General features: G+C 38.2%; 1 protein-coding gene across 1 annotated transcript in view; it reads left to right on the forward strand.

Annotated features, from left to right (window-relative positions):
- The window catches only part of LOC110028165, an 11,971-nt gene extending 4,170 nt beyond the window's left edge, over positions 1-7,801 (forward strand). The window contains exons 2-5 of the mRNA XM_020729910.1: positions 752-951; positions 1,749-3,536; positions 5,202-5,249; positions 7,685-7,801. Coding sequence (XP_020585569.1) covers positions 752-951; positions 1,749-3,536; positions 5,202-5,249; positions 7,685-7,801 — 2,153 coding nt within the window. The remainder of the gene's footprint in view (positions 1-751; positions 952-1,748; positions 3,537-5,201; positions 5,250-7,684) is intronic.
- The last annotated feature ends 4,180 nt before the right edge of the window (positions 7,802-11,981 follow it).

Here is an 11,981-nt window from a genome sequence, read left to right on the forward strand (position 1 = left end):
CATGGAGGGGCATTTTGGTAATTTGGCCATTTTTGTCAATTTTGGCAAATTTGGATGTATTCAAAGTGTTTGGAATGAGTTTTGATCAATTTTGGGTATTTTGGCAAAATTTGGGGAATTTTGGCCAAATTTGGGTCCCTAGGGCAGTTAGGTAATTTGGAGATGCCTCGGGGCAAAAGGCCAAGTTGGGCATTTCAAGTAGAATTGGATAGATATCCATTCGGCTCTCATATATTGATCTTCGTTAGTGTATCGTGAAGATATGGTAAGGGTATAATATACCTTAGCTTCAAATCAATACCCAGGGTCAATACTAAAGCCAAGTAACTCTATAGGAACTCTTCTTGAGCTTCCTCATAATGATCTTACCTTCTAAATATTAGAGGTTAGGACCAATATGTGGAATCTAAAGTTGAGAAAAGAGAAGAGCAATTGAATTTCTAATGGTGAGGATACCTTTTCTAGTTTTCTAAGACTAGTCAATATGAAAGTCCTATGGCTAGACCTAGGCTACTAAAGAAGTTTCTAGACCTCAACCAAAAGTGAGGTCAACAACTACACCCTCCAATGAGAAGGAAACAGTTCTCTTTCAAGGAAACTGCCCCCATATAACTTCTTGGGGTTATTGAGGATGGCATACATGATGAGGATAAGAACTCCCCAACCCCCTTTACATATATTACTCCCCCTTCTCCTCCTAAGGAAGTACTTAGAGAGGAACCCAATATCATCACTATACTTTCCCCCACAGTTGCTTCATCTGAGGAGAGGCTGCAGGATTCAGTTCAGTATCAGCAATTGCATCATGTGATTGAAGGAGATAAGGTTACTGACATGAACCATTTTATGGTGGAGGATTGGGTTATGCGGACCTCTATGAGAAAGAAAAAACAATCCACAGAATCTCAAAGGTTACAAAGAGAGGCAGCTTCCATTAGAAATAATATGAAGGTTGGATCATCTTCTAGACTTTTTAGAGGGAGAACCAGATCCAGATCACAACCTTCACCCCATCTTCATCCTCAAAATGCTTGACTTCTCTCTGTTTAAAATGCTGACCTCTGGTCATTTTATGTCTTTCAAATGTTTTTTAATTGTTATCCTTAACTTCAGTTGTTATAAGTTGAGAAGGGGTTTCTATGGCCTTGGGGTGATGGCAGACTCTTATCAACATTTAAATACTCTATATCTAAGAAGATATGGAAGAATGTCTTTTCTTTTGTCTTTGATTCACTCCAACAAGTATTTTGGCATTTTTTTGGTGTGTTGGGATAGCAATAACAATTTGAGAAAGGGTATAACTGGTCTTTGGAGGTTGGTAGATTTCGTTCTGCACTCTCCCATCTTTCTTAAAAGATATGGGAGTCTTTCTATTTCCTTCAGATGTATGATGTCAGCAAATTACTGGTCACTCTGCTGGATTGTTTGGATAGCAGTCCTTGGGCTTTCACTTCCTTCAAATGATTAATTTGATGTGCTGGAACATCAGTGGGATTGCTGATCAGAAATCTTTGATCAAAATTAAACAGTTGGTTAGGAAGCACAGGCTACTGTATTTTACTATTCTTGAAGCTTTGGTTCAATGCCCTCCTTGCAGATTTAGAAAGAACTTCCCAAGTTTCACTTGTAAGTACAATATTAATAACAAAATTTGGTTTTTTTATACAATTAACCTGGATGTTTAGATCTTGGAAGACTAGCCTCAATTGCTTCATATCCAGCTTATATGAGATTTTCTACATATTCAGACTGCCTTCATTTATGCTGAGAGTTCTGCAAATGATAAAGCTCAATTATGGCAACAAATCCAACATCTCAACTCCTACATTCATGAACCTTGGATCATGGGTGGAGACTTTAATAGTATAGTTAGATTAAATAGAAAATGGGGAGGAAAACCTGTGGACACTACACAAATGTTACTATTTAATCAGAATATCAAAAGCAATGCCCTTGCTGAACTTCCTCATCAGGGTCCTCTTGACACTTGGAGAAGGGGAAAACTTTTTGAAAGAATTGATAGATTCCTGGTCAATCAAGCGTGGTTGGATACCAACATTATGACTACAATTTCCCATCTTCCTTACACATGCTCAGATCATAGGCCTTTACTAACCTCTATGTCCCCTAATACTGTTGCTCCATTACCAAGATTCAGATTCCTTAATGTTTGGGTGGAACATCCTGAATTCCTCTCCTTTATTAAGTCTGTTTGGGTACCTGTTTCATCCTTCAATCCTTGGATTAAACTATGGCGAACTCAAAGAAAAGTGGCTACTTTGCTGAAAGCCTGGAATTGGAACTGCTTTGGCAACCTTACAACAAAAGTTGCAGAGGTTGAAGCTGCAGTGAAACAAGCTGAATTAAACATTCAGATGGGGATATCTGATGAACAGAACCTGATAGTAGCAAATGCAAATCTACTTCAAGCAGTTCATTGGGAGGAAGAGTTCTATAAACAGAAGGCTGCCATCAAAAAATATGTTGATGGGGATAGGAATACTAAGATTTACCATGCTTGTATAAAGCAAAGAAGACATTCCAACACCATCTTTAAGATTAAAATTCATAATGGCATTTGGGTCCAGGGAACTGATCTAATTCACAGAGATGCTATTGATCACTTCCAAAGCGTTTTATCTGAACCCCATGAGGCTAATCTCCTGAACTTTGACTCTAGCTTACTTAATGATAAATTTTTTGATATCCAGAACCTGGATTTAACATTTATTCCTACTGAGGAAGAAATTTGGAAAGCTTTATGTTCTATTGATGGTGACAAGGTGGCTGGTGCAGATGATTTTACTTCTACGTTCTACATAAAATCATGGGAGGTGATTAAGTTTGAGGTTGTGGCAGCTGTTCAGGCCTACTTCAGAGGGGAGGATATGCCACAATATTTTTCTCAATCCACCATTATTCTTATCCCAAAGGGAGACCAGAAAACTAATTGGGATCATTTTCGACCCATATCTCTCACGTTGCTATCTAAACTTATTAGCAAGCTTTTGGTTTTTAGATTAAAACCACATTTATCTTGGATGGTCTCTCCTAATCAGTCAGCTTTTGTTACAGGTAGACATATTACTGATAATGTGTTACTTACACAGGAACTCCTGCTGGATATTGACAAGCCTTGCAGAGGGGGTAATCTTATATATAAGCTAGATATCTTTAGAGCTTATGACACTATTAATTGGAATTTTGTCTTGAAGGTTCTTAAAGCTAGGGGATTTCAAAATGCCTTCTGCCAAATCATCCATAGATGGTTTAACAATAATTATTATACCATTCTTATTAATGGTAATTCTCAAGGGCAGTTCCAAGCTACTAGGGGAATTAAACAAGGGGACCCCCGTTCTCCTTACATCTTCATTTTAGCTATGGATTACTTATCTAGGCTTCTTAACCACCATTCTTTTGAAAGGGAACATCTCAGATTTGCTAATAAAGCAAATTTTTCCATAAGTCATCTATGTTATGCTGATGAGTTCATATTGTTTTCTAAAGCCTCAAAACCAGCAGTAAAGAAGGTGGTAAATCTGCTGAACTTGTTCCAACAGATCTCTAGTCTCTCTCTGAATTCAAAGAAATACCAATTGATTTTTAGCAATAAGCTACATCCTGTTAATAAAAATTGCATTAAAGACTTCACTGGCTTTAAATCTACTACTAACCCTTTGGTTTACTTGGGGTGCACTTAATTAAAGGAAGGAAGAAGGAGACTCAATTTGATTAGGTGGTTTCTAAAATCTCCAAGCAAATCTCTTGTTGGACTAATTCATTTTTGTCTCAGGGAGGAAGATTAACCTTAATTAAAAGTATCCTAGCATCTTTCCCAATGTATATTTTGCAAATGCTTAAAATGAAAAGAGGTACATAGAGAACTTTATAGGTGATGTTGAATAAATTCTTATGGGAAGGCAATCACAAACATGCACACCGATTTAGTTGGGAGAAGCTGTGTCTACCTCTAGCTGCAGGGGGACTTGGCATGAAGTCCTTCCAACAGCTTCATAAAATCTTCTATTGTAAACTTTGGATTAAATTTAGAGAACAGAAATCTTTGTGGGAAAATTTAGAGAACAGAAATCTTTGTGGGCTAACTATATGAAGTTCAAGTACTGTAAACACTCCCACCCATATATTACTTGCAGAAATCCTTAGGATTCTAGAATCTTGTCTAAGCTCTTGCATGTTAGGTGTGAGGCTGAAGAGCTATTTATTTGGGATGTGGGAAAAGGAAAAGTTCATTTTTGGTTCGATAATTGGTTTCTTGAAGGTAAATTTGAACCATAAACCTCTCTGGACTCAGCTATCAACACCCCTATCCATCTTTGCTGGAATAATCATCTCTGGAATAGAGACATGTTGGCTACTATGGTGAATCCTGAACAAATGTTTCAAATTCTTAAAGTCCCAATTACTCCAATGAAACCAGATAGAATTGTGACTAAAAATCCTTCCCATACTTCTTTTACCAAATTTGCATACTCTCAATTAAACAATTGGCACCATAAGGATTGGGGTAATGCCATGTGGGTGAAATACCTCAGCCCCTCAATGTCCTTCTTCACCTAGAGATGTTTTCATAATATTATTCCCACTGATGATATACTCAAACTCAAGGGTCTAATAGGACCTTCAAGATGTACTTTCTGTTGCAAACAAGAGGAATCTTTAAATCATGTGTTTTTTTCTTGTCCTACTGCTCAAGGGGTTTGGACAAAGGTGGCTACGAAGCTTAATTTCCCTTCCCAATTACTGAAGTTTGGTAACTTCCTTGACTGCTGGAAAGTTTGGAAAGGGAATCATGCTGAATTGATCCCCTTTATTTCTACATAGTTCATTTGGATGGCAAGAAATAGCAGTAAATATGAGGGGATAACTCAAAGTGCTACACAAATTTCTACCAACTGCTTGGCATATACTCTGCAGATAATCAACATCGTGGGGTATAAGGTTAAAATTCCTGGATGTTCTCAATTCCTCAATACCCAAGTTTCTGCTATTAGACAATGAGTTCAACTGTTCCATTGGAGGAAACCTTCTTATCCTTGGATCAAAATGAACACTGATGGGAGTTATAGAAGTCACGCTGCTGGAATTGGAGGGATCTTCCTAGATAGGGCTGGGGGTTGCCTGCTGTGTTTCCTAGATAGGGCTGGGGGTTGCCCACTATTGCTATTAATGCTTTGCAGGCTGAAGCATTTGCTGTGGTTGGGGCCCTTCAAACAGCTGTTGTTATGGTATGGAATCTAATAATTGTGGAAATGGACTCGTTATGGCTATTCCAACTTTTAAAAGATAACATCTCCTCACCTTGGTTTCTGCTACATGCTGTTAAGCAAATCACTCACATGAAGTTGAATAATAACCTTCAAATTATCTGGAAACATATTTTCAGGGAAGGTAACAGATGTGCTAATTTTCTTGCACATCTAGGAGCATTGTATTTGTTGTCAAAAGTTTATACTACCCCTCATGTGGAGTTGGCTTGGTTGATTAGGGCAGATCTCCTGACCTGCCATATTTTAGAAGGGCGATGTCCACAAATGTTGATTCTAACCACCCTATATAGAGAGGATTCTTGTTTTTCTATGACCTACTATTTTGTTATGTTTCACTCCATTCTCCTCTTCAGCCCTATTGTATGGGGATAAGTTTTCTTGATAGGTTATACTGCATTTTGTTTTCTCTTGGGAGGCCTTGCCGCCTTTTTTTTGCTTATCCTTGGTTTTGTCTATGAACCAAGCCAAATATTGCTTTGTAACCTTATTTCATCTTAACATGTAGGGAGTCTCTGTCACTCTTTTTCCTTTATATATATATATATATATTGGGAAAGTAGCATTTGTAGGCTCCCTAAATGTATAATAAAACATGAGAATACAAATCAAGGAGATAATCCAGGTTCCTCCAAAAAGAAAAAGCAAAAACCTAAGACAAAGGAGCAACCTATTTAGGAACCCTATCCAACAAAGCAAAATCTAAGTATACCAAAATTACATGAATAAATCCTCTATAAGGTATTTGAAGCTAACTAACAGAGATTGAAAATGAGGAGCACAACAACTATAGATGACCAGCAAAAACCCAACGAACTTCTGATTTGGAACCCATCATTCAGTTTTGCAATCTAAGATAAGGTATTTGAAGTTTGTCCCCCTTAAGTAATAGATGGAAAGAGAGGGAAGGGGAGGGGGAGACCTCAGCATAATTTGAGTTAGAACCCTCAAAAGCCAGAAAATTAGCAGGCCTATTAGCTTCCCTATAAATAAAGGAGAATTGAATCTTAATCTCAAGACTGAGGTTGTTTATTTTGTGAATCCACTGGTTTATGTGCCAAGAGGATGAAGAGTTTTTAGTCAACAGCTCCACCAGGAGGGAAGAGTCCACTTTAGCTATAATCCACTTCCACTTGTTTCCCCTTGCAAATTTTAGAGCCTAGTAAAGTGCAGCAGCTTCAGTTTCCAGTGCATCTTTTGCAATATAAGGGGCCTTGAAATAAAGCAAAGTATGTCATGTGTGGTCTCCAAAGATCCCCCTAATTCCAACTTTCTTGTTGGTGAAGCTTCTAACAGTGTTTATTTTAATGTAAGGGTGAGGAGGCTTCTCCCATCTTACCTTGATGACCTTCATCTATTGCAAATCAATATTAGGCAGGACCTTCAAGATCTTAGGGAATTTCTTTCAACATATCAGCTTGTTTAAATATGTCAGACAATTAGACACCACAGAAGGAGTATTTGTCCCACTGTCCTCATGCTTCACCTTGCTTCTCGCATTCCAAAAGAACCAGACAACAATGAAGGAAAAAGGCATAATGTTTATCTCCTGCAAGTTCTTTAGACAGTCTTTTATGTTACCCCATCCAGTATTGATCACCTTAAGATTCATGTTAGAGGTCAAACTGTTCCAAACCTCCCTAGCAAATCTGCACCTAAAAAATAGTTGGTCACTGGATTCCTGGTCAAGTTTCCAGAGTTGACATCTTGACAGGCCTTTCAAGCCTTTCAGTTTCAGAATATCATATGTTGGAAATTAAGTCATTTATAAATCTCCATGAAAAGAACAGCATAGATGGAGTTAAGTATTTCTGGCAAGAGAAAATATTCCACTAGCATTGGTCCCATCTGAATAAATTGTTTTGAATATCCTTTGAAAGGCTTGACCTGGTCCTGTTAATGAGATAATGAGATGAAGTTGATCTTTTTTATTTTTATTCTTGTCAAATTGGATTGTTGAAATGATTCTAGCAGATGGTTCCTTCATAAAGTTTTTCAAAGTGTCCTCAAACCAAACATTGTCATTCCAACAGTCTTTAACCTGTAAATCCTCCTCCTTTTCTTCCTGTAGAGGCTCCAAATGTTCAATAGGGCACCATTTATCCTTCTAAATGTTGATTTCTCCATGGCCCAGCTCCCAAATGAAAAATTTTTCAATGTCTTCCCTAACCTTAAGCATCTAGATCCATGTCCTGGAGTCCCCCGGTTTCTTAGTTACTTTCCGAGGATGATCAAATTTGTAGTATTTTGCCTACATGAACTTAGCCCATAAGCTTTCATTTTGTATGAAATTAATCCAAAGTTTACACATGCTAATTTATTGCATATGGTGTAATCCTTTAAATCCTAAACCACCAACTTCATATGGTTTAGCCACTCTTTTCCAACTTGCCCAGGCCATTTGTTTTCATGTTCCCAGCCCAAAGGAACCTGTTGAAGGTTCTTTCCAGCATCAAGGTGGTGCTTCTTTTCATTGTTTCCACTTGAAGAACATAAAGAAGGATAGAGGTTAGAATGCTCTTAAGTAGGGTGATCCTTTCACCATTTAAGAGGTAAGAGTTGGACCACCCCTGGAGAGTGGAATTAATCTTATCAATAACCTCATCAAATTGAGTTTGTTTGGTTCTTCCTCTAACCAGTTGAGTGCTTAGGTATTTGAAGGGATTGCTCATGATTGAGAACCTAGTGAAATATAACATCCACTGCCTGAGTGGTAATAGGACTCTCTTGCTAACCAGGATCTTACATTTGTCCTTATTTACTTTTAGCCCTGTCACCTATTGGAATTTTTGCAAGCAATCATAAACGGTACTTTGTAGCTGACTTAGTGGCCCTAGTAAAAAAAAAGAATATCATTAGCATAGATAAGATGACTAATGTCCATCTTAGCTCTATTGTGATAAGCATTGAAGCTTTTTCTCTTTTACTGGCAATTAATGAGTCTGGATAAATAATCCAAAACCAGTATGAAAATAGTAGAGGAAAGAGGGTCCCCTTTTTTAAGCCCTCTATTAGCTTTAAAGAAACCACAAGCTTTCCCATTGATGAATACAAAATTAGCATTAGCCTCCAGCGATCTTTGAATGATCAAACAGAATTCCCTGGAAAAACCCCTAGCCGCCAAGCATTCCATAATGTAATCCCAGTTCACCATATCATAAGCCTTCTTCAAGTCTAGCATGTAAATTGCATTACCCCCTCTGCAAGGTTTCTCCAAATTCTGTAAAAGTTCCTGTGCCAGAAGTATGTTGTCCCCTATGTTTCTTCCTTTCACAAATGCTGCTTGGTTTGTGCTAATTAACTGAGGTAGGGCTGGCTGAAGTCTGTTCAGCTGAATTTTGCTTACAATTTTACTTATTACATTAGTAAGGCTCAGAGTTTTGTAATGGCTCCACTTGTCTTTGATAAAATTTTTAGGGATAAATACAATGGAGGAAGCACTGAAATAATTTTGTAGAGAATGTCCTTTAAGGAAGTGTTGGATAGCTATAATTACCTCCACATTGATGACACCCCAGGCTTTTTTATAGAAATTTGCAGTAAACCCATCTAGGCCTGTAGATTTAGAGCTATTAAAGCTCTTTGAATCTCTTCCTCCTCAGGTATGCAAGTCAAGTTCATTCTAGCAGTGCACTGATTGCTTTGTGTAAACAAATTACTGTCTATATGATCTCTGTCAAAGTTTTTTCCATTCATGAGGTTCTGGCAGTACAATACAACACTTTCAGCAATCTCCTCCTCCTTTCTGAGCCAAGTTCCATTCTGATCCATGATGCAATGGATAGTGTTGCACTTTCTCTAGTATTTAATGCATGCATGATAGAATTTAGTATTTCTATGCTCTTCAGTAAATTTAGTTTTAGTAGCCTTTTGTTTAAGGAATTGTTCTTACCAGTTCACTGTAGTTAAAAGTCTCTCGTTAGCCTCTAAAAGAGTAGCTTCATCAGTCTTCCCTTTGTTGTGCCCCTCCTCCAAATCAAGCAGCTTCTTTTCAGCCTTTTCCACAACCTTCAGTAGATCCCGAAAAGTATGCCAACTCCACTGTTTGAGAGCTTTGCCCACCTTCTATTGCTTTTGCCACAAATTGATGAAGGAGTCAGGGTGAGTATCATTCTTCCAATTGTCGTTGACAATCTGCAAGAAGTTCTTATGTTGAGACCATACATTCAAGTACCTAAAAGCACCCTTCTGACAAGTACTTTTTGGGCTAATAGTGATAAAAAAAGTCCTATGGTCTGATCCCGCTAGGCCAAGATTTGTGATAGAAGTCTGCTAGAAATTTTGAATCCAGTTGTCATTAGCAAATACTTTATCCAGCCGTTCCCACATATCCTTCCTCCTCCAAGTGAAATCAGGACCACTAAAACCAAGATCAAATAATCCAGTTTTTTGAATATTATCATTGAATGTGGATATAGTTGCAGGATTAGGAGTTCTACCCTCCTTCCTTTCAACAAGAGAGGAAATGCAATTGAAATCTCCTCCCACAATCCATGCTTTATCAATAAAACCTTGGATGTTTTGAAGGGTCTCCCACAGTTCAGTTCTTACAATGTTGGAGCTTCCTGCCTAAACAAAGGAAGAAAATCCCTCTATGTCATCAGTGCTAATGTTCATATGCAAGACTTGAGTGTGGTTCAGCGAAATGGAACACTTCATTTCTTTCCTGCAGAAAACCCAGATTTTGTTGTTGATCTTAGTAAACAAATTGAAGCCAGGGAAAAATTTGGAAATTTTCATAGTGTTTAGGTGAACCATAGGTTCCAAAATGGCTATAAACCAAAATTTATGTTTTTTATTTAGGTATTTAAGTCTTTTTAAGGATAAGAGGTGAGCAATCCCCCTTATGTTCCAACACAACAAATTAATCATGGGGAGGGGGGATGGATGTAGGCTTGGGATCTGGATCTAGTCCTCCCCCATGGTTTGTTAAAAGCTCCTTTTCTTTGGTTGCTTGAATCTTCAATAATTTGTAACTCCTTTCCTTCTTCTGTTTTAGTTCTTCTAGTTTGGAATTTCTTTTCTTTCAAGTATTTTGAAACTGACAATATGATTCAAATTCTTTCTTCATTTCTTCAACCAAAGCTTCAGTAGGTGAAGCCACATCTGATCTATCCATAGGATTCCTTTTGTTCCTATGTAACTAAATTAAGTCCTCCAAGGGGACTTGAAAAGGGAGATGGCCACTTCCAATTTTACCTGCCTCCATATCCTCACTAACTGTTACCCTCTCTTCAGCTGGGGTCACAAAAGGCTTTTTCCTTCACAGTATTCTGAATAACTATTGAACTAATTGTCTCTTCTGTCTCTGCCACAGTGGAAATCTCCTAGTGGACTTCTTTATTGTTATCACTCTAGAGATTGTTATTTGCATCATTCAACTCCTGCTGAGGATTATTTATGAGACTTCTATTAGGAGGATTAAGCCTGTAGTGTTTCTCCCTAGTGTGACCAAACATTTTGTAATGTTGGCAATAACAGGGTCTTTGCTCCATGACTACTTCCTTCCAAAAACCCTTCATTGTGTCTCCTATCCATTTTCTCTTTACTTCAGGTAGGGTGACATACATCTCCACCAGAATCCTTGCATTGGCTGGCCTAGCTTTATTATAAGTGGCAGCATCCACCTTCAAATGTGTGCCCAAGGTACATCCAATATTAAATAATGCATTAAGTTTAAATAGATGCAATGGCAATTTTGGTAGCTTAAACCAAATTGGCATAGTGGGGGGTTCCTGTGAGGGGTCATACTCAGGAGTCCATTTTAAAATCTTCATTTCTGTACGTGCAATAATGATGGATTATTTAACAAAGAGTTTTGTATAGTCCTCTTCCTTTATCAATTGGATAAGGAGATGCCTGCCATCCAACAAGCCTAGCTTCCAATCATAGATTTTCAAAGAATCAAAATATTTCCTCACAAGTTCCATCTTTGGGTGCCCCAGATTAAATTTTCCAATTAGTGTGAACTGAACATCCAAGTTCAGTTCAGCAAGGTCCTGATCAGAGAAAAGAGCAGCTGGTTTTCCATCTTTAGATCCCACAGGATGAATGCATGAGGCAGAACCCCTACCTGCAGCAGTGTTATGAAATTCCTGAGGAAACACCAGAAGATCAGGATCCACCAAGGGGGAAGATAGATTTCCTACAACCCCAGCATAAGTGGCTTTTGTCCATTGTAAATTTGTCTCCAAATCAATAGGGGTGGTCATATTTAACCACCAAAATCACCCCCAAGGGTGCAAAATAGAGAACCAATTCAACAAACGAAACCCAGAGAAGCAGCTCGCTCTAAAGAACCAACAACAAAACCCCAAGAATCAAGAAAAGAAAGAAACATAAAAATCAGCAAACAGATGAAAAAGACAAAGCCATGCCAAGTCAAAACCCCAAGATGATGAAGCAAGAAAACAACTAGCTACTTCAGCAAGGCAATAAAACAGTAACAAACTCCAACTCCAAGCTGATGAAGCAGAGAAGCTCCTTCAGCAAAGCAATAGAACAGTAACAAAGGTTCAAAATAAGTCTGTCCGAGCAAAACCCAAACAAACTCTACAACCCATAGAGACCCCTTGAAGGGAAATCTAGCACCTTCACCCAGCTCCACAGCACCTCCAAGCAGATCCATCACAACCAAAACCCTAGCAAAGCACAGCTAGGTCTAGTCACCACCATCGTGTCTATATATATATA

The sequence above is a fragment of the Phalaenopsis equestris genome, unplaced genomic scaffold (genome assembly GCF_001263595.1).
Source record: "Phalaenopsis equestris unplaced genomic scaffold, ASM126359v1 Scaffold000497, whole genome shotgun sequence".
In the NCBI taxonomy this organism is placed as follows: Eukaryota; Viridiplantae; Streptophyta; class Magnoliopsida; order Asparagales; family Orchidaceae; genus Phalaenopsis; species Phalaenopsis equestris.